General features: G+C 40.7%; 3 protein-coding genes and 1 long non-coding RNA gene across 4 annotated transcripts; 1 reads left to right on the plus strand and 3 right to left on the minus strand.

Moving 5' to 3' along the window:
* Positions 1-988: 988 nt before the first annotated feature.
* Positions 989-3,301, minus strand: LOC135594786 (uncharacterized). The gene has a single exon (XM_065085295.1). The coding sequence runs from the start codon at positions 3,299-3,301 to the stop codon at positions 989-991; it is 2,313 nt and encodes a 770-aa protein (XP_064941367.1).
* A 1,372-nt stretch (positions 3,302-4,673) lies between these two features.
* On the minus strand, positions 4,674-8,713 carry LOC135595660 (protein REDUCED CHLOROPLAST COVERAGE 1-like). The gene is made up of 2 exons (XM_065086922.1): positions 6,169-8,713; positions 4,674-4,951 (listed from the first exon to the last, which is right to left on the minus strand). Exon 1 carries the CDS (start codon positions 8,571-8,573, stop codon positions 6,378-6,380), a length of 2,196 nt encoding a protein of 731 aa, XP_064942994.1. The 5' UTR covers positions 8,574-8,713; the 3' UTR covers positions 4,674-4,951; positions 6,169-6,377.
* A 227-nt stretch (positions 8,714-8,940) lies between these two features.
* LOC104000975 (protein REDUCED CHLOROPLAST COVERAGE 1) lies at positions 8,941-21,055 on the plus strand. Its single transcript, XM_065086940.1, is given in 23 exon segments — positions 8,941-9,032; positions 9,151-9,212; positions 9,847-9,939; positions 10,473-10,545; positions 10,842-11,213; positions 11,332-11,399; positions 11,489-11,620; positions 11,810-11,851; positions 12,535-13,059; positions 13,229-13,386; positions 13,478-14,027; positions 14,370-14,432; positions 14,533-14,634; positions 14,735-15,052; positions 15,124-15,216; positions 15,302-15,370; positions 15,372-15,404; positions 15,500-15,604; positions 16,364-16,497; positions 18,074-18,257; positions 20,266-20,397; positions 20,506-20,618; positions 20,762-21,055. Coding segments are annotated over 23 exon segments (3,495 nt in total). The 5' UTR covers positions 8,941-8,971; the 3' UTR covers positions 20,775-21,055.
* Positions 21,056-21,230: 175 nt separating this feature from the next.
* On the minus strand, positions 21,231-22,490 carry LOC135595675 (uncharacterized). Its single transcript, XR_010480593.1, has 2 exons — positions 22,102-22,490; positions 21,231-21,504 (listed from the first exon to the last, which is right to left on the minus strand). It is a non-coding gene; the product is annotated as an uncharacterized LOC135595675 (long non-coding RNA).
* Between the last annotated feature and the right edge of the window lie 2,790 nt (positions 22,491-25,280).

Below are 25,280 nucleotides of genomic sequence, written 5' to 3' on the forward strand. Positions count from 1 at the left end.
AACTTAAATATCAATTAATAGGTCAATAAAATTAATAAATCAGTTAACCTATTAAACTTGATTCGTGATATTTCATATCGGAATCTATACTATTATCAATTTTGACTGAAGTATTTTGATCAAAGAGATGGAATCATTAATTTACCTCTTAGATCATTTGATTATTAAAGAAAAGAATAACAGCATCCTAAATGCATTGATTTAAACAAATTAGAATATACTGATTTCTGATGTTCATCGTTTCCAACTCATAATCAAGTCCATGATCAGGAATATCAGGTTTTAGAAGCAGCTAATTAAGCTTAAAATTTTCACTTTGAACATCACATCATATAAAAAAACAAGAGAAATTTTCCAACCCTATCAACGACTGAATGATTTTAATTTTGCAAGCATGAAACGCGTACACGAAAAGAATATATTACAGAAATTACAAAAATTATTTTGATGGGCAGGAAAGTCGAGGTTCACAAAATCCCATGACTTACAATGTTGTCGGCTATAAATTTCAGAATCCTCAAAAGCGGAGGCTGACTCAGACGGGAATTGAGTTTTTTTTCCCCCTTCGCATAGAATTATTCTCATACTTATTGCTTATCCTCACTCATAAAAGTATTTTTATGGTTGGATTTCTTGTTCTCTAAGTAACTTGGTTCCTATTTTCCAAAAATACAGGACCGAGGTGTCAACATTCTCGTCTGCATGAACTGTACGTAAAGACACTTGCCTTGTTGTCTTTTGTTTCTCGGAGGTAATCCTCCACATTCTACACCCTCAATAAAACGATGAATCTGAAATCTTCTTAGTCTACGAAACCCTTATTTATATTTCTGTGGAAGAAGAACAGTCTTCATCACACTTGATCATGGCGTGGGCAAGTCGACGCATGAAGAAAGCTACCACAGGAACAACACAAGACTTGACTTACTACTGCACTATACTACTACATTTCATGGACTTGCTGCAATCTGGTCTTCCACAAGAAGGGCTAAAGAGCAACCACTGAAACTGCCTCGTACTCCACACGCTTTCTGAATCTTTGGGGAAGAAGACAATAACCACCAACCCGCTGCTGAAGGTATATCGCCGCTGCAAAAAGCAAACCTTCACAAGGAACGATGACATCCCACACCAGCGAGTAAAAATCTCCGTCTGGACTTGCGTAGATGTACGATGAATCAATGCGACGGTTATAACTGCGAGAGCGATAAGCGTCGTACAGATGAGGCAAAGCTCGGGTGATCGTGATTCCGACGTAGAAGAAAGGCGTCAGGATCTTATCTTTGGAGTTCCGACAGACGTTAAGAACGATCTGAGGGAGCAGAAATCCGTCGAGCACTAAGCCAGCATAAGGGACCAAATCCTCCCAGCGAGAACCGTATCGCTGCCTGCTGAATTCCGACCTCTGCAGGTGGTGCCTTGAGCTGATGAGCCAAGTGAGCAGCGCCCCGGCGAAGTAGAGAGGCAAGCACAGCTTGAGCGTCGTCCACTCCGCGACGCGGTGCCCCTTGTTCTCGTCCGATGACCTCGCGGACCACGCCATTTGAAGCAGGTGGAAGGAGAGGAACAGTGCTAAGCCGGATAAGATCCTCACGATGACCTCATGAACGTCGAGCCACCCACCGCTCCGCAGACTTAGAAAGCCAGACCGACTGCGGTTCGCGAACAAGGCTTCAAAGTTCAGCACCAGAGGAATCACGTAGCCAAGGATAAGAACACCGAGCATGGTGATCGACATGGAAGGCAGGGCGTCACGGTGCTTCTTGGCGTGGAAGGTCTGCAACCCAATGCAAATGCACGACAACGTGAGAGAGATCATGACCATGACGATTTCGACATCCATCCTCCAAATCGCTTCAGTTACTTCTGCTGCGTAAATTTGCTGAGAATACAACTTTATAGGGTCAAAGTGCAGAGGGTCCTGCTTACTCCTTGTGGTGTTGATGGTGCCACTGATACGATCTCCCATCTTCGAGTGGAGAGGGGGAAACTGGATATTGATTAAGATCTCACAGTCAATTGCTGTTTGGTTTTTGGTGGGCAAACTCGGAGATCGACATCCCTTCATGCAGAGTGTTCCACTTCCAGCATCGTATATCCCCTCAGCAGCGATGCCAAACTGTTCGCCCCCCTCAGCGGAAGCAGAGTACATATAATAGCTTATGGCATAGCTTACGTTCCAAACACTTTGATTCTTCGCGACCCAGTCAGCTGCAGGCACGAAGCTTGCCGTCTCCGACGTCGTAACGAAGTCATAATCATCACAAAACTCGTCGCCCATAGAAAAGACATTAGCTTCCCCCCATCCACTTCGGCCGCCGGCATCCTCCACCGCGATACTGAACCGCATGTCGCGGGAACATCTTCCATCTGGATACCTTTCCTCGCTCGACTGTGTGCTGCCACTTCTCACCTTGCAAGGCCCGCTGACAGAATCTATTAGGGTGTAGTTATATCTCAGCCCAGGAATCGTGACCATTCGCCCACCCGACCGGTGGAACGAGACCATGCTGAAGTAGCCAGGGTCTCTCTTCTTCTTGTTACTCCACATATGACCGACCACGTCCTTTCTTCTCAGCGTCAGGACAGTTGGGAACCATAAGCTCAGTCCGATCGAGCAATCACCAACAGAGGGACTCGCCTGTGAACTCCCTTCAAGAATGTGACAGGCTATGAGACAGAGACGATTCTTAACATGGTCCCAATAGCCTTCACCCATCATGGACTTCTTAGGCACCATCGGGACATCATATGAAAGATAACTGGAATTGGAGAATTCGATGTAGAGATGCAACCGGCCGTTCTCCGAGCACTGTATCATATCGAAGGACAAGAATCTAGCGGAGAACCCAAAGCTACTACTTAGAGTTCCACAGTTGCTACCGGTGCAGCCACTGCCGTAGTCTAGCTGAAATGTTCTACCAGTCATATACCGGAGGAGATGACTACAAACAGAAGTAGGCCCGAAACTTAGTGATTCCTCCTGGAATGGAAGAGAGGAGCATGAGTGGTTGGCTTGGGGGATCATCGTGAAAACATACTCCTTTTGAGCATAGGCTACAAGCGAGATGGGATCGATGTGGTGGGGCCCCAAGCTCTCGACAGTCCCGCTCACCAGACTGGTAGAGATGTTGGAAGTCTTGGGGTAGTTGAGCTTCAAAACAGCAGAAAGATGAAGTCGATCACCTAAGGGCTTGTAGAAGATCCCGTGACCAACCATACAAAGCTCACCGGAGGCGTCCCAATCCACGGGAGCCCTCGCCGCTGCAGCTCGACAAACCGGAGGCAGACTCGTCTGCATCATCCCGGAGGAGGTGTCGCTCGCTCCCACGAAGGATGTCGTCGAGGAGTCCGGCGTGGACGACGCGGTGGAGTTCAAGGTGGGCGACCCGTATCACGAGCACATCGGCTGCTCTCTGGTGGGCTGCAAGTCCGACCCGTACGCAGGCCTGCTCGAGCTGCTCCGCTTCAATCCGAGGAGTTCGGTGGCGATCGCTAACTGTCTGCGGGGAGGGAGGAGGGGCCGATAGGCGAAGATGGGATGGAGGTGACGATGATAGGGAAGATTGAGGAGGTGGGAAGGACGGGGACGACGGCAGGCGGCGTGGAACGGCGGAAGAGCGCGAAGGGATCAGGGCGGAGGAGGCCGCGCAGCAAAAGCAGATGGGTGAGGAAGATCGATGAGAGGGGAGAGGAGCACTTCTTTAGGTTACCCATTTCCCTCGAACCTGTACGCGTATCGGGTGGCGGCAGAAGTGGGTGATGCGGCCGAGAAGAAGATGATGACGGTGATGAGCCATCAAGTACTACTACTGGTTGATAGATATCTCGTATGCCTAATGCTGCACCACTTACTTCATGGAAATCTCATCATATCAACAGTTCTCGTTCATCGGATCACCTCATGTTGGATCTGATCCTCGAGGGTTTCTTATGCTATGGGTTGTGATCATACAAAGAGTGGATATCTGAGCCACGAGAGATGAACATTATAAATTTCGCGTCGACTGTGTCGTCCGATGATGGCGATCTCTCTTTGCTGAAGGAATTCTACAAGAACTGAAGAGGTGCTGAAACCATTAGTATCTTCCCACGTACTAACTTGAAGACATGTCAAACTTCCAGATTCATTGTTACCATGTTGATTATTTGTTGTTGTTATTATTATTATTATTTTTTCCAATTAGTTATCTTAATCTTTATAGATAAAATCTTGTCCGTACAAAGCTTAAGAAGAATTAGAAACCTAATGAGAACAAAAATGACAGTAGCAATGAAAAATAAAAATATCTGCGTATTTTGATCAATAATTTGAGTCAAACGAAATTAATACATCGGTTTGCCCATGACAAATGCTTTTAGAGATGGAATCATTGATTTACCTCTTTGATCATTTCAGATTCAATCGAGGGATTATTAAAGAAAAGAATAACAGCATCCTAAATGCATTGATTTAAACAAATTAGAATATACTGATCTCCGATGTTCAACGTTTCCAACTCATAATCAAGTCGATGATCAGGAATATCAGGTTTTAGAAGCAGCTAATTAAGCTTAAAATTTTCACTTTGACCATCACATCAGATAAAAAAACAAGAGAATTTTCCCAACCCTATCAACGACTGAATGACGTTAATTTTGCAAGCATGAAACGCATACCCGAAAAGAATATATTAGCAGAAATTGCAAAAGTTATTTTGATGGGTAGGAAAGTCGAGGTTCACAAAATCCCATGACTTACAATGTTGTCGGCTATAAATTTCAGAATCCTCAAAAGGAAAAGGGGAAAAAAGAGAGGAGAAAAATGCTCGTACATGTCTCTTCAATGGAGAAGAAAAAATGGGTTAATAGTTTCAACCTAATTCTAATGATTTGGTCAAAAGTTCTACGCTATTTCCATCCTCTCTAGACTTGGAACTTCATAGCCTTCTCAACAATCTATGTTGTGAACCTGCAGACGAAATGGTCTTCATCAGCCTGTACGGAAGAAGAAATGAAAATACTAGGAATGATCATGCAAAAATATTTTTGTGAATGATCAATCACCCAATTTCATTCAAACACCACAAATTAACCCCACACTCTACTCAGAAAGCATTTAATGTTGAGTTGAAAAGATGGCAAATGATATACATACATCTAGAAAGCTATGACAAACAACATACAAAAAAAAATTATATATGTTGTGCAAGTTGAAAACTCGACCACACATAAATCTTGCTTGAGCGTCACTACTGAATAACAGAGGCATACATTACAATTCAAGCAATCTACCTAGTCTGTACTGGAATGCCAAAAAGGTAGTGTGGCAGCTATATTACAAGTCTAATTTTCGGATAAATCTGCTCTAATTTGAGAATGCAAGAAAATGGTTGTAGATAATGTCATAAAAACAAAATCATAAGAGGTAGGATGCACAACCCAGCTTTCTAATCGGATTTAACATCATTATTAAATGTTGTACTGCTTCAACAAATGAACTGATAATCCCTGGTAGACTGGAAATCCAATGAGCCCAGAGACTCAAGACGTGTGATAGATGATTAGATCAACAGCAGTAAACATAGCAAGTGGAAGACTTAACTAAAAGGAATTAGGTTGGATTTGATGGTAAGCCATACCCTGGAATTTGCAACAGATGAGAGGTAATTAGAAAAAACAACTTAACTCCAGCAATCTGATTATCAAGATTGCAAATTAGAGAAAGCTACAATAGAAGCAAAAATCTGCGCCTCAAAAAGATGTTGATACTAGTTTCATGCATATCAAAACATCTTCGGAAGCCTGAAAATATCCGCTCAGTCTGTCTCTCTTGACCGGTTGCTTGGAAATTGGAATGGCTAGACCGGAACTAAAATATCGAGTCAGGCTTATAAATTACATGCATGATGGTATACTATGAGCTTTTTGATTGTGTGAGATATCAATACTGAAGATACTCGAGGTTAAAAAATTTGGGGATTTCAAAGGTGAATCATGATCAGTTCACAAACAAAGTTTCTTCCTAATAACTTATGTTAAACAGGATAAATTAATTGTATGCTTGAGAAACCAACACAAAATTAAAGCAAAAGAGATGTTATTGACAATAAAGTATATGGAGGTGCATTGATGAGCAATAAATCTGCAAGTTATGTAACATTGTCAAGCTAATTAACAAAGAAATACCTGGCTTGGACCATGAGGAGATTTGTCGCTTACCTTCCTGAACGTTCAATCTTGGCTTCTTAATAAAAAATATCAGTTGCCTGAAAAATAGCAATAACTAAATTATCAACATTGCTAATTTTTCAGTCACGTCCTCCTGGATGTGGCTTGAACAATAAAAAAAATTCTTTCCTGCCCATTTTGAAGTTTGTAGTGTTCTTTGCTCGTGACTAGTCGGAAGTAACATTTTCACTGGAAGATATATCTGTTGCACTTATAACATCACTTCCTCTTACTACTCTGCTATATATAACTTTAAATGACTGTGATCCATATGGCCTATTGAGCAAACTTATAGGCAGCTTTAGTGTCTGTTTACGGCGATTTCTACCCTTGATGTATATGCTAAAGCTTCCCTCACCCTCATACTTTTTGCTACTCCTGAAGACATGCCTTCCACCACTATGCTGTGCATCTTGTCTGAAAACCGTCTCAGATTCCAAGTCGGTAATTTTTGTATTATTTCTGTGAGATTCTTCAGATTCCCGTTTCTCTAACCAGTTACCATCCAGCGGTTTACAAATGTCTATAATCTGGGATATCTCATTATTCTCTTCTGTTTTGGTCCCTTCTTCAGTATTGTTATCCGATGGAAGGTCTAGACTCACATCAGTTCTTAAATGAGATGTTATAATTGGTTCCAACACGGATTCAGAAGTTGGACTAATGATGGGTGGCAAAGATGAGAAGTCCACAGGATGAGAACCAGACCATACTGATCCTGGCGCAAAGTCAGGAACGTTTGCACCAATGTTGCACTGCCATGGATAATGGTTTCCATGAAATATGTTACCGTTCATAGCAAAAGTGGTATTTGGAATGACTTGAGGTTGGGTATATGGTGGATATATAAATGGCAAGGGACGTAGAATGTGCGAAGGCCTAGGTGAAGAAGGATAAGGATGATGCGGTGAGGTACAAATAGGAGGCACCATTGGCATTACAGCCGTGGGTGAAGCATGCAGACTGGAACTCAATGGCCATGGTGTAACTGCAGAAATTGTACCATTAGGAGGAAGACCAACAGTTACAGGAACAGGACCAAGTACTGTAGCAGGGAAAGGGCTAAACGGTGCAGCAGATGCAGACAGCTTCTTGCTAGATACCTCTCTCCCATCATAATTAGAAGGTGGTAGTTCCATCGTGGGATAATCACCACCTGTTTTCTCAGGGATGAGAACCTTCTTGAAATTGAATTGATGGAGACTAGAGTAAGAACTGATACCAACATTGGTACATGAGGCTTCGTCATGATTATCTTCTTTGCTTTCTGCAGTGATGGGACACTCAGATTTTTTCCTATCAGATGTATTTGTTGACAAATTCTGATCATGATTCTCATTTTGCTCAACTCCTTGAACCTCATTGCTAGATACACAATTGTCAATGATATTCTTGGTGAGCATGCTACTACAAGATGCCACTTCCAAATCAGAAGATGATGGTTCTAGTAATTGTTCTGTTTCACAATCTTCCTTTCTTTCTTCTTCATGATCAACTTCAACTTTTTTATCTGAGTCTAAAAACGCATCCTGGACAGTGTCCTTATCTTGGGTTATGTTAGATATCTCAGATAGCTCTGCAGCATTTTCTGTATGTTCCTCGGCCAAAAATGATTCCTTTATTTCAGATGCATTGCCACCAATAGACAACTCTTGTTCCAATGGCATATTCTCCTGAAACTTTCGGCTATGTATCTTGGCAATTGTTCCTGGAGGTGCCAGTGCTACATCTTTATATGATGGAGAATTACTAAAACTATGAACCAAATTGTTGCGAGGCTCAGAGACACCACCTATTAGGTTCTTCTGATTCTCTAATACCTGGCTATCATGGCGATAATAGGGTGCATGAGCATCTAATGGGGAAGTCGTTCTTTCGACAGCACTCCAAGAGTTATGACTGATCTCAGGATTGGTGGATGAAGGCACTGACTTCACCCGATAAGTTACAGCCTTATACGCCTTCTGACCAGATCTGGTGTCTGGTGACTGAACTTGCATGTTAAGATTGTCATTAAAGCTTCCAGGAATAACTATCTTTTTCTTAAGCAAATAATACCCATTATTTAAATAAGAAAACTGTGGCTTGGATTGAACAGTTTCACTAGGAACATCATTCATCTGATAGTTGTAGGTTTTCCAGGTGCTTGTGCGTTGATGCTTGATTTGCTGGCTTGAACCTCCGATGGACCTTGGTCTTTGAACAGGTTGCCAACCATCTTCTGCTTCTGTATTTATCTCTCTTACATCTTCACTAAAAGAAGCAACCTTTTGCTCTGCTGTTCCTTTAGATTGTTGAGAAACAAATAACTGCTTTTTGGCAACAGCATCTTCATGTTTTGACTCAACACCTGGACTACTCATGTTCTCATCATCTTGGGTATCACTACCATCAGTCACTTGTTTCACTTCATCTGAAATAGTAGCTACTGAATCCTTGGACAAAGAATCTGCCACATTCAAGTTTTGAGATGACTGCACTTTCACCTGAATCAGTACAAAAATGATTGCTTGGTTTTTGCGATAAAAGGAAAACCAAGTGAAGCTCTTCCAATTAAATTTTTTTGAGAAACTTTAAATTCAAAAATAAAAAGGTTAGCATTCTTATGTTCATTAAATTGAGAGAAAAAATGAAAAAAGAATTCAACAAGCAGAAGAAAAGGTAACAAGAATTGTACAAGCATTAGTACATTAGTGGTCGAGGAATACTAATAAATTGACGATGCAGAGATAAGAGGAAGCGAGTGGAGCGGGGCGGCCGCATGGCACCCAAGGGCGGTCGAGGAAAGGGCAAGGGCGACAAGAAGAAGAAAGATGAGAAAGGTTTGGATTGTGGTTGCCGAGAGAAAATCTATTTTGAGCTGCTATTTTTGTTGTCATTAGTTTTCATTCTTGTCTGACGACTAACTCGTTGTTATTGTTGTCGTTGCTGCTCTGCTAGTTCTGCCTCTGGCTGTGGACATCACAGTAATGCTCCCGGATGAGTCTCATGTCATCCTCAAGGTCTGTGCATGTTCTTCTCATCTATATCTTTCTCCCTGTTGCCTAAGATAAAGACTCAGAGGAACAGACAGACAACGTTACATGAAATCTTTGTGAAAAGGAAAAGAAATGAAGAAACTGGCATGCATGTGAGACACAACGGGAATAGAATTTACTGTTCTGTGAGTAAAATTTAAGAAAGGTTGCATCCAGGAAGGAGCCATGGGAGGCAATGTTTTCCTCGGGTGTCCATGGCTTTTGATTCCCCTGGGAGTAATAGCAGTACTTGCTCTCTACCTCTGCTGACATGATTACTATGGTCCCTCATGAATACATTAGTTTGGTGGGGAACAAAATCAACCTCCTGCAGTTCCATGAATGCAAGTTCCCAGCATTTAATGAGAACTGGCGCAGAACTGCTTGTTGCATCACAAGGGATGACTCATGAAGGGGGATGTCCATTCTTTTGGATTCTGTTCAATGATTGAAGCTTCTCTTTCCCATTTTAGGTTCAGAGTGTATATCTCCTCATTCCTCATCCTAATCTGGCAAAACCATGACAGTGATGATGGTCTTCACCATGAAAAGCAATCTACAAGCTTTTCTTGTGCTGGTTCCTTTGTTTCTGCTATAACTCGTCAGTGGAAATTTGCAGGGGATATCGACCGACAAGATCATCGATGTGCGGCGGCTGCTCTGCGTCAACACCCTTGCGTGCCATATCACCAATTACTCCCTCTCCCATGAGGTACACATGACCTCCCTAACCCCTTTGCTTCTGGAGTTGTGGTACTTTCTCTTCTTGACTAAGTTTAAGCAATGGAGAATTAAGAGAAAAGGAAAGGTTGGAATTAGATTGTCCACTCTGAACAAGGATAGGGACTTCAGAAATCGAATGGTTGATGAGTTCTTGGAATGAGGGTGACATGATCAAGCAAGCCAAGAAGGATTGACCTGTGGCTCGCAAGTTGTGGCGATGTCGCACTTGGAAAAACTGGGTGTACCGACGAGCCTTCGTCGGTAGGACGGTGAGGTTTAGTCGCATTTAGCTGAGGTTTGGGTGGAGAAGAGAAACACTTCGTTCTCCGATGTTGACGTTCATCGAGAAACACACCCATCTCCACCTTCCAACTCCTTTGTCTTTGGTTTTCAGGGAAACATCAGTTAAAACCTTTTATATTATTATATGTATCTTTGTTGAAATAATTAGATGATATACAAATAAACTTCTGCTCTACAAAACAATAATAATTTATAAACATTTTTGGCCTTTTATTTCAGGTAAGAGGTTCGAGATTGAAAGACTTCGTCGATGTCACGGTGCTGAAACCATGCACTCTCACTCTGGTTGAAGGTAAACATGAAATAAGTATTGATAGGAAAAAAATTATATTATCAATCAAAAATATTATTTTTTTATTCTCTCAAATTTTGTATTGATGAGTCTCTTGTGCATATGTTTTTCTATATTCATTAATAGGGTATTTGTACTTATAAATTTAAAATAATGAAAAATGGTATATATATATATATATATATATATACACACACGCACAAATTTGGTGAAGTATGCAAATGCTAATTTTACAGGGATATATATGTTATTTTACTAAATACAAGTGTTTTGTTGAAATTTTCTTGCGGGAGAAGAGGACTACGACGAAGAGCGTGCGGTGGCGCACGTGCGGCGCCTCCTCGACCTCCTCTCCTCCACCACCTGCTTCGGTCATCCGCCGCCTCCGACTCCGCAGCCAACGTCGCCCAAAGATGCCCCGTCTGAGTCAGCCTCCGCTGCGGCCTCGAAGGTCCGCAAGAAAAGCGGCGGTGCCGGAGCCGGCGGGAACCGGAAGAGCCCGCCGGATGACCAGGGCCAGTCCCAGCCGAAGTCGCCGTCACAGTCGCTGGCGGCGGCGGCTAAGGATTCGACGGCAGACCTAGAGGCGGAGATGAGCGGGGCGTGCCCTCGGCTCGGGGCCTTCTATGAGTTCTTCTCCCTCGCCAATCTCACCCCTCCCATCCAGTGTGAGTCCAATCTTACCCTTCCCTCTCTTTTCGATCATGTTTCTCCTGAATCTTGGTCGAGAATTTCGATTGGATCCTGAATCTTACCCTGTTTTCTTTATCGATTCGTCTGCTGCAGTTATGAGACGAACAACGAATCTTAGGCAAGATGAGCGTCCATCCGACGATCATCTCTTCTTCCTCGAAGTAGGTCTTACTATATTCTTTTTAACGTTTTATCCGTGAATCTTATCGCTAATTGTTTCTTTTGGTTGATACTGGATCTGAAATTGAAGGTGAAGCTATGCAATGGGAAGCTTGTGATCGTCGAGGCATGCTCCAGGGGATTTTACAGTCTTGGGAAGCAATGCTTGCTTTGCCACAATCTTGTCGATCTCCTGAGACATCTCAGTAGAGCATTTAATAATGTCGGCCTCCAATTCTTGCTATGTTTCGTTTCTTACATTAAATCTTTTGCTATTTCAGAAATTGTTAGAAGTAACAAACCTACAACATTTTGATTTCGATATTTTTCAGCATTAAATTTTTTTTTTGTGGCATTATGCATTGTTGCTAAGTTCTAGCAAGTGCTCAACTCTGTGCTGTGTGGTTTACAGGCTTATGAAGATCTCATGAAAGCTTTCATGGAACGGAACAAGGTTGGTTTGTTCTTGTTTAGTGTGGTGGATTCAGGAGCTTCTAATATGTTTCCATGTGGTTGATTCTTACTGATGTTTGCTTAGTTATTCCTTATTTCCTTCTTTGGCTGAAACTATGAGCTTATTGGTGTTCCTTGTTGACACTTAGTGTTGAAAATGAACTAGTTTTTTTATAATGACAACTTGCTTCTGTGATTAATATGGATCATCTTTGGCTACTCTATAACTTCTGCATTCTCTTCATGCTTAATCTGAAATATTTGATCATGTGCATCTTGACAAATCAAGTGAATCTTACAGAATGTCCAACTTATAATATCACAGGATTTTTTAGATCAAGTTCTGATTAATTTAGTGTTTCCTTTCTTAGGCCAAAGTAGCATGTCTTAGTTGGAAACCTTTTCAGTTGCTTAAAAAAGAAGAAAGCTAGGGCCGATATGTGTTTGCTTACTTAAAAAGAAAGTTGCAAACAATCTTTGGTGTTGTGTTTCTTGATTCTGTATTGTAGTCATGAGCTCCTTGGTTCAATCTTGTAGGTATATTAGTTTAATTTGCTTAGAATGTGTCATTTTATTCATTTCCACATCTAAATCTTGGGCTTGTGCATATCTTTGTTGTGGTACAGTCTAGCTAGTTGGTTGTTGAATGCATTCGGTTGACTAAGAGTGCCCTATTATTTGCAGTTTGGAAACCTGCCTTATGGATTTCGTGCAAACACATGGCTTGTGCCTCCAGTTGCTGCTCAGTCACCAGCCACATTTCCTTCCCTTCCTGCTGAGGATGAAACTTGGGGAGGCAATGGAGGTGGATGGTTTCAGGACAGTAGAAGTGATATGATGCCTTGGGCAAATGAGTTCCTTTTTCTTAAGTCCATGCCATGTAAGACAGCAGAAGAGAGACAAATCCGGGACAGAAGAGCTTTCCTGCTTCATATCCTATTTGTAGATGTTGCAATACTAAGAGCTGTTGCAGCTGTAAAGCAAGTTATGGATGAAAGAAAAAATGCAGCTACAGTCGGGGTAGATGAAATCTTGCAGTTTGAGACAGTGGGGGATTTTAGCATCACTGTCACTAAAGATGCTTCAGATGCAAGCTGTAAGGTGGATACAAAGATTGATGGAAGTAAAACAACTGGTATTGATGCCAAACATCTCGCTGAGAGGAACTTGCTAAAAGGAATCACATCAGATGAAAATACAGCAGCTCATGTATGGAATTTTGATCTTTTAAAGAAACCCTACCACAAAAGTGTCTTGTCTTTGTTGTTATGTCTTGTTTTATATGTTTAACGTCAGTTGACAAATTTGTGGCTTGACATTAGTTTCTGTTTTTTATATTTTTATTGTTAGTGAACAAATTTGTGGCTTTCAACCGCAGGATATCGCCATGTTGGGGGTTCTTAATGTGCGATACTGTGGTTATATCGCTGTTGTGAAAGTCAAGCATCATGAGAAAAGCGAACTGGATTTACCTTTGCAAGGTGTTGAAATTAAGGATCATCCTGAAGGTGGTGCAAATGCTTTGAACGTTAGCAGGTAAATAGCCACAATTACATACTCTGATTTCATTCATATAAAATAGTTTTTGCATACTTCATTTCGTTGAAGATATTATTTGTTATTCCAGTCTGAGAATGCTACTTCACAAAAGCCATACACCAAGAGAGAAAAGATTATATAATCATCTACAGAGTTCAAGGCATGAGGAACTCTCTGCAGCAAAAAAAATTGTGGAGAAATTGTTGAAAGATAGCCTAGTGAAGCTTGAGGAGGAGGAAGCTGAATGCAATGTTTCAGTAAGATGGGAATTGGGAGCTTGTTGGATACAACATTTGCAGGATCAGAATAATGGTGACAAAGACAAGAAACAGGTTGGTGAAAATGACAAAAAACAAATCACGACGAAGACAAAAAGTGAGATAAGAGTTGAAGGCCTTGGGAAGCCTCTTAAAATTCTTAAAAACCCAAAAAAGAAACCAGATTCTGATGAAGAAAAGACTTTAACCATTGACAGGAAATCATCTGATGAGATGCATGAAAAACAGAATACAAAGTTGCCTATCAAGGAACCTAAGGTAGAAAGCAAAGAAACTGAGAATTCTTGCAAGCTCAAAGATTTGTTGACTGAACCTGTATATACAAGGTTGCTAGAATCTAATACTGGACTTCATTTGAAGGTATGCACAAGTCACATGAATATATGCAGGTTATGCCTTATTTCAGGTGTATGTTCTGATTTTTCTACTGCTATCTCAGGTGTTGATTGTCAGTTGCAAATTCATGTCTTACTATTACAGAATTAGTAACTTTGTTTGTTTATTCTAAAGTTTCAGTTCTGTTGTACATATGTACACTTATCTGGGCTATGTATCATTAGTTAATTCCTGTCTATATCACAATTACTACTAAATAACATGTAAATTTATTGTCTGTGTGTGTATCATCTTAACTTACATAGAAACATATATTAAGATTACAATTAATTTGAAGATGAGAAGCTGATCTATTCTCATGATCAGTCTCCACAGGAATTAACTGAGATGGCAATGAGATATTATGATGAAGTTGCTCTCCCAAAGTTGGTATGCCTGAGTACAATTTTTTCATATTTAATTCATTATTTTCTGTTTTAGTATGGAATGATGGTTAATGAGTATTATTTGTACCTTGGCATGTATTCAGGTCTCAGATTTTGGGTCATTGGAGCTATCACCTGTTGATGGTCGTACTCTAACTGATTTCATGCATACAAGAGGTCTAAGAATACGCTCTCTTGGGCAAGTTGTGAGTCACCTTTAGCTTGAAGAGGCTGAATATATCTTTACTTTCACAAAGTATTTTTCCTAATTATATTAAATGCAATATTATGTACAATATCTGTCAGGTCAAGCTTTCAGAGAAGCTGTCTCATGTTCAGTCACTCTGTATTCATGAGATGATAGTAAGGGCTTTTAAGCATGTTGTACGAGCTGTGATTGCTTCTGTTTCTGATACTGGAGATTTATCTATATTGATGGCTGCAACACTTAACATGCTCCTTGGGCTTCCTGATTCTGATGTTTCACATTCTGCTATACGTGTGCACTTTCTAGTCTGGAGATGGCTTGAAGTATTTCTAAGAAAGCGATATAACTGGGAACTTACAATCTCAAACTATAATGATATAAGAAAATATGCTATTTTAAGAGGGCTATGTCACAAGGTAATGATCATTTTTCATTTCTGTAAATGATATTTAATTTTCCTTTCATCTTACATGTTCAATTTTCTTAGGTGGGAATTGAATTGGCACCCAGAGACTTTGATATGGATTCAAATTTCCCCTTTGACAAATCAGATATCATCAGCCTTGTACCTGTGCACAAGGTAAAGCTGCTAAGATGGTCTTATTTGAAATATGGTATCTACCATAATGTATCTTACATTCTTAGTGCTTTTGAATCTTTTGCAGCAAGTTGCATGCTCATCTGCAGATGCACGACAACTTCTAGAGTCTTCGAAAATGGCACTTGATAAGGGTAAAACTTGAAGACGCAGTCAACTATGGAACAAAGGTAATTCGTCATAAGATACTGTACAGGTTAACTTCTTTGTAAAGACCTTTTTTCTCTTTCATTTGCTTTTGGTATGAAGGTGTAGTTGGATGCAGGCTCTGGCAAAATTAATTGCAGTCTGTGGTCCTTATAATCGGATGACTGCTGGAGCCTACAGTCTTTTAGCTGTTGTTCTCTACCATACTGGTGACCTTAATTAGGTAGCTTTCAGATATTTGTGTCACTGAAGGCCATGGTTCTTATGATATGGACTTATGGAGTATCTTACGATCTGTTATGTGCCATGGTTCTCTCTTTTCTGATATCTTAAAAGGAACCTTGTTAAATGGTCTATTTGAGTAAAATTGAGCAGATCAATTATGTTTTTACCAATCCAATGTCAAAAATACACCATTATGGACAATTTAAATTTGCCAAGTCCAACGATCTGAAATTTGGAGAATTGTAATGTAAAGTTTGTGTCATGGGTGATTATGTTCCGAGTGATTGAAACCGTTTTTTGTAATTCATATTTCATAATATTGACATGTAATTCTGTTGGAAATTTAGTTGGTAGCTAATTTATGCCTTGAATAAGTGCATGCAGGACCATTAGTGGGTCATGAGGTTGAAACAGATCAAAGAGCGATAAACCACAGTTCAATATTTTAATACAGCATTTGTGTTCCTGACTTGTGTCCTCTTTTAGTAGATCAATGTCTAATTCTAATTGGATTTATCTGTTTTTTAATGGCTTTTGCAAAGATCTGAATCGAGTTAAACCATGAAACAGTATTCTACCACTATGGTTTCTTACGCTAAGATGAATATTATAATATGCTATATGGTGTTTTTTACTATTTAAAATTTTATATATCACTTCAATTATTAGGGATGACTTTTAGGAACTTTCTGTTATAAATTTTGAACCTGTGCTCCTGTCTTTGGCTGGGATTATACTAAATTATTGCAACTTTTAGGCCACAACTTATCAGCAGAAGGCATTGGACATAAATGAGAGGGAGCTTGGATTGGATCATCCAGATACAATGAAGAGCTACGGCGACCTAGCTGTTTTTTACTACAGGCTTCAACATACTGAATTGGCTCTAAAGTAACTTCAATTCTTATTTGTTGTAGTATCAAATCTTAGATAGTGTTCTTTTGATTGGGAATTCTAATATCTTGAATTATTAGATATTCCATCTTTTGTTTTTATAATGACTTGAACATTGGTACTGTCTTATAAGATATTATTGCAGTATAATATATTAGGATTCGAGGAGATATAAACTTAGAATTAGTGCCTCTTCTAGATAGAAAAAAAGAAGAAGACTTCTGGCAGGTAACGGTCAAAAATTTTTAACTAGGTTATTTGCATGAAATGATCTTGATGAATTAATACATAAAAGTAGAAATTTTAGTCTTGAATTCTAGATTACCAAACTAAAAAGATGGTTTCACTTAAAACAACATTCTTAGCATAATACTTGTAAAGTTAAGGAGAAGCCTTTCTTCTACTATAAGCATTGAAAAGAAGTTTGTAAGTTATTCAGCATGAATGCAATGATTGAGATATTTGTACAATTTGTTCATTGTATATCATGCTTCCCAGCACATGTAAAAAATGTCTACATGTCAGAAGCTATTTAATAATGTAAATCTTCTAACTATGACAAAGAAAGCTTTATGATATTAATTAGTGAAGGATAGAGCTTTAAACATACAGAGTTTGTCGTAGGAGTACCATGGTAACAAAGTATTTAGAAAAAATTGCATCTATATCTTTTCTTATGTTATTCTTTAAAAGCTTAAAGAGTGACAAATGGTTTATCAAACTTATCAGCATTGTAAAAATTCAGGTTCCTCCGGTCCACTGTGACCATCTTATGAGAGAGAAAGAACACATCGGAATTTTGGTTGGAGAAAGAAGATAGCTCCATTAATATCACATGATTAGTTATAACATGGATTTATTAGCCAAATGGTGAAGAGGAAACTTAAAAATTTTAACACTTAGTCTTGTGGAAGGAGATTGAATAGGTTCTTGTCATAGGCTTGTCAAGAGACCAGACAAATTTCATAAAGTTTCTCCCATTTTTCTCAGTCTAGTCGGGGAATAAATTTTTATGGCCGTTGACAAAGGCCATTGTTCTATTTTAGTCTCATGTGTGACATGTCTTGAGTGTTTTCTCTGTTTGGTCATTGCTCATTTTTAGCTTGTGTTTTGAAGCACTGAGGTTTATATTCTTGATGTGTTATCATGAGGGTTGGTTGATATGACCGGTTAAACAGAGAATTTTTTTTTTACATGCCAATGCAAAACTTAATATTAAAGCTTCCATGACACATATCTGTCTTATGGTTTTGGTTATGTCTACTCTATTATTATGCATATTAGCTAAAATATGCAAAGATGACATTTTCTTCGTTTTTTTGCCACAAAGAATGCAGCTTAATTTGAGAACAATGGCTTTCTAGATTTAACTTTAATATTTACTTCGTACCTGAAAATTAATGTGTGCATAAAAAGTTGAAGAACAGAAACTAACAAAAATTAAGCTTCTTACTTTCCAGGTTAGTATTGTTATGTTTTGGTGTTTGTATTGGAAATAATAAGCCAGGACCATGCTTCCATTATATGTTATTTACCATCACCCTTAATTTTTCTCCTGTTACTTGTTAATCAGGTATGTGAAACGTGCGTTGTATCTTTTGCATCTTACTTGTGGACCATCTCATCCAAACACAGCTGCTACATATATTAATGTGGCTATGATGGAGGAAGGCCTGGGAAATATACATGTGGCACTTAGATATCTTCATAAAGCTTTGAAATGCAATCAGAAGTTGCTTGGTCCTGACCACATTCAGGTTTGTTTTTGTTCTCAAATTCTGTTTCTTCTTGTGTCTTTTTATTTCTGAAGTAGTCATAGCATTCTTTTAAGATAAGCAGCTGATGCTTATTGTAGTTCGGTGTTAGAAATCATAAATTATTACAATAATTGGTTAATGAAGTCCCACAGAAACATTATTAATTACTTTGAGATGATAAGGCATGTATTACAGAGTGACTTCTAGCTAGTTCACCCCTAATCTGCTCACCTAGTGACCTGGATAATTAGGTGATCTAGAACCCCTTATCTATTGACCTTCTGCTGTGTGGGAGAGGGCTTTGCCAAAGCAGTATAAGTTAGCAGGTTCGACTTTCAGCAATCCATATAAATTAGGAGCATCATTGGCCTGTTATCAAGGGGTTCAGTTATATGCTTCATTAGACAATCTCTGGAACCCATTAGCCAAAGTTTGCCACACACATTATTATTCTGCCCTAACAAGAGTATACCATTCTCGGTCATGCAACCAAGATTTGTTATACATAAGAAAATGGGACAGCAATTCATTCCTTTTTAATTTGTTAGTTTGGGTTTGAACAAGTACATCAAGCAAAATCAGATGAGCTTAAAATCTATCATGTGGTAGAGTACAAAAGGTTTTGGGATCTATAAGAAAAGGATTGCTTTCATATCAAGGTCATCTGGGATGACCTAGTCAGCTTAATACCTAAGCGAACTCCTTCACTCTATTTTCTCTCTAACCTCCTCTTTCTACTCAACATGAGAAAACAATCATTTCCAAGTTCAAAATGGGCATTCCCTTTTGGATACTCTATTATATTTTGAAACACAGGTTACTTGACAAATAAAAAGTTCAATATCTCTAGATGCATTCCATATCCATACTCTAGTGGGACATCTAGTTTGGCTCCTTTGTGACCTCTGAAATGTACGAGCCATACCTTTCTACTTGTGGGGGTTAAGGCTGCGTACATTGTCCCTCCCGGATACTGAATTAATGTGCAAGTGTTAAGAGTGTTAGGCTGCCACTTTGTATACACCTCCAATATTTATTAGAGCTGACTATCTTCTAGATATGTCCAAGGGTACTTCTCGAACACTTTGTAAGTCACTAGTTTATATTTTATTATCGATTGGGAAGAGCTCATTATTTTATCATCTTTAATAGTTCATTGTTCTAGAAAGTAGATGGGGATCCACAAAGCATAGTCTATGGAATATAGATTTGATTTTGACTGTTACCTTTTACATTATTCTCTTTTCCTTACAAGTATATCAATATAAGATTTTGTTCTAAAAGGTGTTTTACAATGTACTGCACTAAGATGCTTGTCAACACTTTTTTTCTTCCCATCTTTTGATTCAGAACTATATATTTTCTTAAAGCAAAAATATGAGATTTCATTGTATACATGATTTTGCTGCCACATACACTCTGTCTCACTCTTTCAAAATTTTACTTGTTCCCATATCTTCGTCTTGTTATTTTCATTTCATTGCAAAACCAACACCAATTGTTTCCAACTATGTAAGGGAAAAAATTGCATCTCTGTTTTCTTGTGTTCTTGTATGGAGATGGTACACACACAGACATGATGTAGCTGGACATACATAGGAACACAAAAATAATGGACACTAGCTGCATGTGTATGTGGAATGAAGTGGTTTTTTTTGTCTCAAAACAGTCTCTTTTTCAGAAAAAGAGCTTCTGATACTAACTTGCCTTTTCAAATTAGTCCTCTGATTGGCTCTCTTATGATAACATGAAAGTTAATTTTTGGCAGATAAAAAACCTATCAACTTTATAGTATAATGATAATATCTTTTCCAGGTTTGCCTGTGATAAACCAGATTTATAATTTCATTGAATGATCTCACACTAACTGTCTTTTAACTTTCAATGTCTGATGTAAGTAGTTCCATTATTATTTTTTTGCATTGGATGGTAGACCTTATTTTATTTTTATATGAAGAGTATTAGGTATATATATAATATATGTATCTAATTTTCTACATTACATTAGACCGCAGCAAGTTACCATGCGATAGCTATTGCACTATCCTTGATGGAAGCATATCCTTTGAGTGTTCAACATGAGCAAACAACATTACAAATACTTAGAGCAAAGCTTGGTCCAGATGACTTGCGTACTCAGGTGATTTATGCATATCTTTATATGGAGAGACATCAATAAAACTTTTTTTTTCTTAATTCTGCATCGATTTAGTTTCTTGACTCACAGAGTTGCCATTTGATTTCGCAGGATGCTGCTGCCTGGCTCGAGTACTTTGAGTCAAAGGCTATTGAGCAGCAAGAAGCTGCTCGAAATGGTACGCGGAAGCCTGATGCATCTATTGCCAGCAAAGGCCACCTGAGGTACAGCAATAATTGCAGTGATTAGGTTTAACATGCTTTGGGTCACAAATACTGTGAGCATGCTCACTCTGCACTTATTGCTGATATACGTGATCTATATAACGTCATCCTCGTGCACTAAAATTAATATTTTCATTGACTAGATGTGCCAACTGAATTTTCTACTTCCACTAAAATGATGAATATCCTATGCCTGATCTCCTTGATTTCATTGATTCCAACCAAGATGGTAGAGGAAGAGATGCTGAATCCCTGAAGAGGAAGAATCTGGGTTTAATGGTATGTTGATAAGCCTTTATCTTGTTTAAATACTTCTGAGAATCTAATTGTGTATTTATGTTTGGTCATGTTGGCTTACATGTTTAATATATCCGCTTGCTACCTGAATGATTTTTTAAGTGGTAGATCGAATAAATGTCAAAGACAACATTTATAGAGCCAATAATTTCATGCTAACTTTGGTGGTGAATTAGGTCTTAGGTAGTATATAGTTTAACAGAATAACCTAATTTATAGCAAATATCAAGTTAGTCACTTGAAATAATTCAACTTGTACTTAATTTTTGCATCTAAATTAGTGGTAAACTGAATAAATTTTGAACTTAACACTCATAGAGCCAATTGTTTCATGTAAATATTGGCAATAAATCAGGTCTAACATAATATAGTGAGCAAACTATGCTAATTTATAACAAGCAACTAACAAGTTACTCACTTAAAATTTTTCAAATTGTACTTAGTTTTTACAGCTCTTGCTGCCTGCTACCAATCACTTGATTATAGGCATGCATTTATTTTACCTTGTCTGCCCTGCTTCTGGTTCAAGAAGATACTGCCTTATTGCTATATAACCTGTCCAAGTATTTGAAAGAGAGTCCAACTGAACCTAGAAAACAGAAGTAGATCCTCACTCTTAATTGTTGTGCATGTGGATAATCAAAATACTCAAGCTTTATGTATCAGTACTAGAAAAATATTTTTTGAGAAACATGTCCTACATCCAGCTAGTCTTCAAAATCATGATGTTAAATGAGAATTCGCTGCAAAGGCCATACTGTTTTTGCATAACAGTGTCCTTTAGGTATTTTTTATTGGTTATGAACAATATTTTCATAGTTTCAGAATTCTTTTAGTGTTTGATACTTAATTGCAACACAAACCAACTTATATTAACTAGATGCTTGTGCACTCTTTAATTAAAATCAAAATGTATTCCAGATTATTTATAGTATTTAAAAATATATATTTTTGTGTTACTGGGCAGTTTTTCTCTCTGTACTAAGATGCTAATGTAGTTGCTGAAAGAAATTGATGATGAATCAGACACTTAACCTATAAATGGAGCCAATAAAAAGTATTGAACACCAACCCATTAACTTCTATGAATGGAGGGCGGTGTTCTAATACCAATAATAAACAACACCCAACACTTTCGACGAATACTACGATGCCAGTATTCTCAAGCTCATGAACAAATAGGCACCTGGAAGAACAGAGGGGCTCCACGAATTCACAAGAGCAGCGTTCGTTCCGCCGATAGAAAAGAGGCTTTGCTCTTCCTTTTTGGCCCGTCTACTGAGACAAAGAAGCGAAGGTCGCCATTGGAGATAAGAGAGACAGAGGAGGAGGCGATTAGAAACGGAAGCAATGGGAGGATAGCGAGAGGAGGAGAGAGGAGCAGCGAGTGGGCTATGATAAGGGACGAAGGGCTGAGATCTAACCATCACAAAGGCCGTTGGCAGCTTATGACCGCGTCCCCTGCCCCGAAACCAGTCATCGCTTTTTCAGTCTCGTATTCACGTATTCTCCCCACTCGTGTCTCTCATGCCTGACTATATCACCGCAGGCGTCATTGTCACCGCAGTGACGGGTCCCACGTTCTCGAGGCAGGCGGGTACGCGATCGGAAAACTCCTGCTCTGATCTGTATCGCCCCATGTCTACGTAGAAATACGTATTTCGAAAATTTCCCCGGACCCCATCGTGGCCCTTGGATCGATGATGGAGGGTGAGGATGCGCCCACCCAATACGGGTCGGACGACGGGGAACGGAGCAGTAGCTCCGGACCTGTTTGGTCCATTAATGGTTTTGGGTTGTGGGAGGAGCACCCTTTTTGGGCTGCTCCGATGCTTGGGGGCTTAAGAGCTACAAGTCGGATCCGGGTCTGCTAAGACACCACACTATTGTTGGCCTGCGGCAGCTTGTTGTCACGAACGATCGTCGCGCACCCGCAACAACTACGTTCAACGAACCGTTCGTCGCTCACACCCGCATGTACAGCTGCTCGACAGCATGTTTCCTCATGGTTTTGGGTCATTTTGCTTGTAAATATGTAAGTTCGAACAAGCTGCAGCGTTGCAAAGCGACCGCTCACCGAACCGAGCAAAACAGCCCAAAACGGCTCCGTTTTCGCGTGCTGCGGGAGGTGAGCGGAGTGCTGCCTCCGCTCACCAAAATGTCAGCCATCTCAGCACCCAGGAACCCCCCGGGTGGCACATGGCTGGATGGGGCTTCGGTTATATACCGGGCGTTGAACACTCTTTCGCAAGTTCGCACGTGACCTTTACGGGAACTTGGTTTTGCGCCAGGGACCAGGTGAGCGGCTGTTTGTGGGCTTGCAGCTGTTCGTTCATCCTTGAAAGCCTTGTTTTTCTCCCTCTCCCTATTTTCTCTTGTGCACACAGGGTGTTCGTCGAATTGCTTGTAAAGCTTTCCTTTTCGCGAGACTTCGGGACTTGTCCGTTGCTCGTTCTTTCGATCTAACTTTCTTTCTCTTTTACAGGTCCTTCGGGACCTGCGAGAGGTTACAAAGTGGCTGATCCTTGCGGAGCAAGATCGCAAGGGCGAAGCGCGACTTAGGCAACGCAAGCTAAGTTCGCGTCTTTGCGACGAGGGTGACTCGTGACTTAGGCAACCCAAGCTAAGTTCGCGTCTTTGGCCGCAAGGGTGCATCACGCCTTAGGCAATTCCAGCTAAGGTCGTGACATTGTGGTATCAGAGCGGGCAAGCTCTTCGACCGAACAGCGAACGAACTTCGCAACTTCGCCATGGCAAAGCATCGTGGCGAATCAAGCAAGACGGGGCAGGCCGGACCCTTGCCCCAAGCAGCCGCAGGTGGGCTGCATGTGCACACTCGCTCTCATGCTGTTGGAGCCGCTCACGAGGATCGTGGCAGCGAACAGGATGAGCGAGAAGTTGGCAACTCTCCGCGAGCGGAGGAAGCGCAATCTGGTGCGCTAACTGGGAAAAAGAGTCATAAGGAGAGACTCACGACGGCGGAAACCCGCCTGGATGTTCTGGAAGCGAGCATGGAGGAACTCTACCATGGCCAACAAAGACTTGTTGGGGTAGAGAGCTCGCAAGAGGAAGCGGAGTCCAGGATCGACAAGGTCGAGGCCCTAGTCGACCGACTGTCCGATGACACTAAGGACTCCGTGCAGCACTTACAGGATGTTGTGGCGGAACTCACGGCAAAGGTGGCTATGCTCACAAGAACGCTAAATGCGGGAGGAGGCAACACCCGCGTTGCACCGCCACAAAACTTGAGGGCACCTGAGCCCCATGGATACGGAGGGGCCAGAGATGCCAAGGAGCTCGAAAACTTTCTGTTCGACATGGAACAATACTTCCGAGCCACGAGGCCCGATTCTGAAGATACCAAAGTTTCCATAGCAACGATGTATCTGAATGGAGATGCGAAACTTTGGTGGCGAACTCGTTGGGAGGAGATCCAACAAGGTTGGTGTCGAGTCGACACATGGGAGGACTTGAAGTGGGAGTTGAGAACTCAGTTCCTACCGGAGAACACAGAGTTCGTCGCAAGAAGGAAGTTGAGACAACTCCGCCAAAGTACCACCATCCGAGACTATGTGAAGCAGTTTTCTGCACTGATGCTGGACATACAGGACATGTCCGAGAAGGACAAGTTGTTCAGCTTGTCCTTCTCGGACAAGCTGAACAACTTGTCCGCGAGCGGAGGAAGCGCAATCTGGTGCGCTAACTGGGAAAAAGAGTCATAAGGAGAGACTCACGACGGCGGAAACCCGCCTGGATGTTCTGGAAGCGAGCATGGAGGAACTCTACCATGGCCAACAAAGACTTGTTGGGGTAGAGAGCTCGCAAGAGGAAGCGGAGTCCAGGATCGACAAGGTCGAGGCCCTAGTCGACCGACTGTCCGATGACACTAAGGACTCCGTGCAGCACTTACAGGATGTTGTGGCGGAACTCACGGCAAAGGTGGCTATGCTCACAAGAACGCTAAATGCGGGAGGAGGCAACACCCGCGTTGCACCGCCACAAAACTTGAGGGCACCTGAGCCCCATGGATACGGAGGGGCCAGGGATGCCAAGGAGCTCGAAAACTTTCTGTTCGACATTGAACAATACTTCCGAGCCACGAGGCCCGATTCTGAAGATACCAAAGTTTCCATAGCAACGATGTATCTGAATGGAGATGCGAAACTTTGGTGGCGAACTCGTTGGGAGGAGATCCAACAAGGTCGGTGTCGAGTCGACACATGGGAGGACTTGAAGTGGGAGTTGAGAACTCAGTTCCTACCGGAGAACACAGAGTTCGTCGCAAGAAGGAAGTTGAGACAACTCCGCCAAAGTACCACCATCCGAGACTATGTGAAGCAGTTTTCTGCACTGATGCTGGACATA

The sequence above is a fragment of the Musa acuminata genome, chromosome BXJ1-10 (genome assembly GCF_036884655.1).
Source record: "Musa acuminata AAA Group cultivar baxijiao chromosome BXJ1-10, Cavendish_Baxijiao_AAA, whole genome shotgun sequence".
Taxonomy (NCBI): Eukaryota; Viridiplantae; Streptophyta; class Magnoliopsida; order Zingiberales; family Musaceae; genus Musa; species Musa acuminata.

What these genes read in the sequence shown, in the direction of transcription:
- LOC135594786 (XM_065085295.1), bottom strand. Translation starts at nt 3,301, where the DNA reads ATGCAGACGAGTCTGCCTCCGGTTTGTCGAGCTGCAGCGGCGAGGGCT.
- LOC135595660 (XM_065086922.1), bottom strand. Translation starts at nt 8,573, where the DNA reads ATGAGTAGTCCAGGTGTTGAGTCAAAACATGAAGATGCTGTTGCCAAA.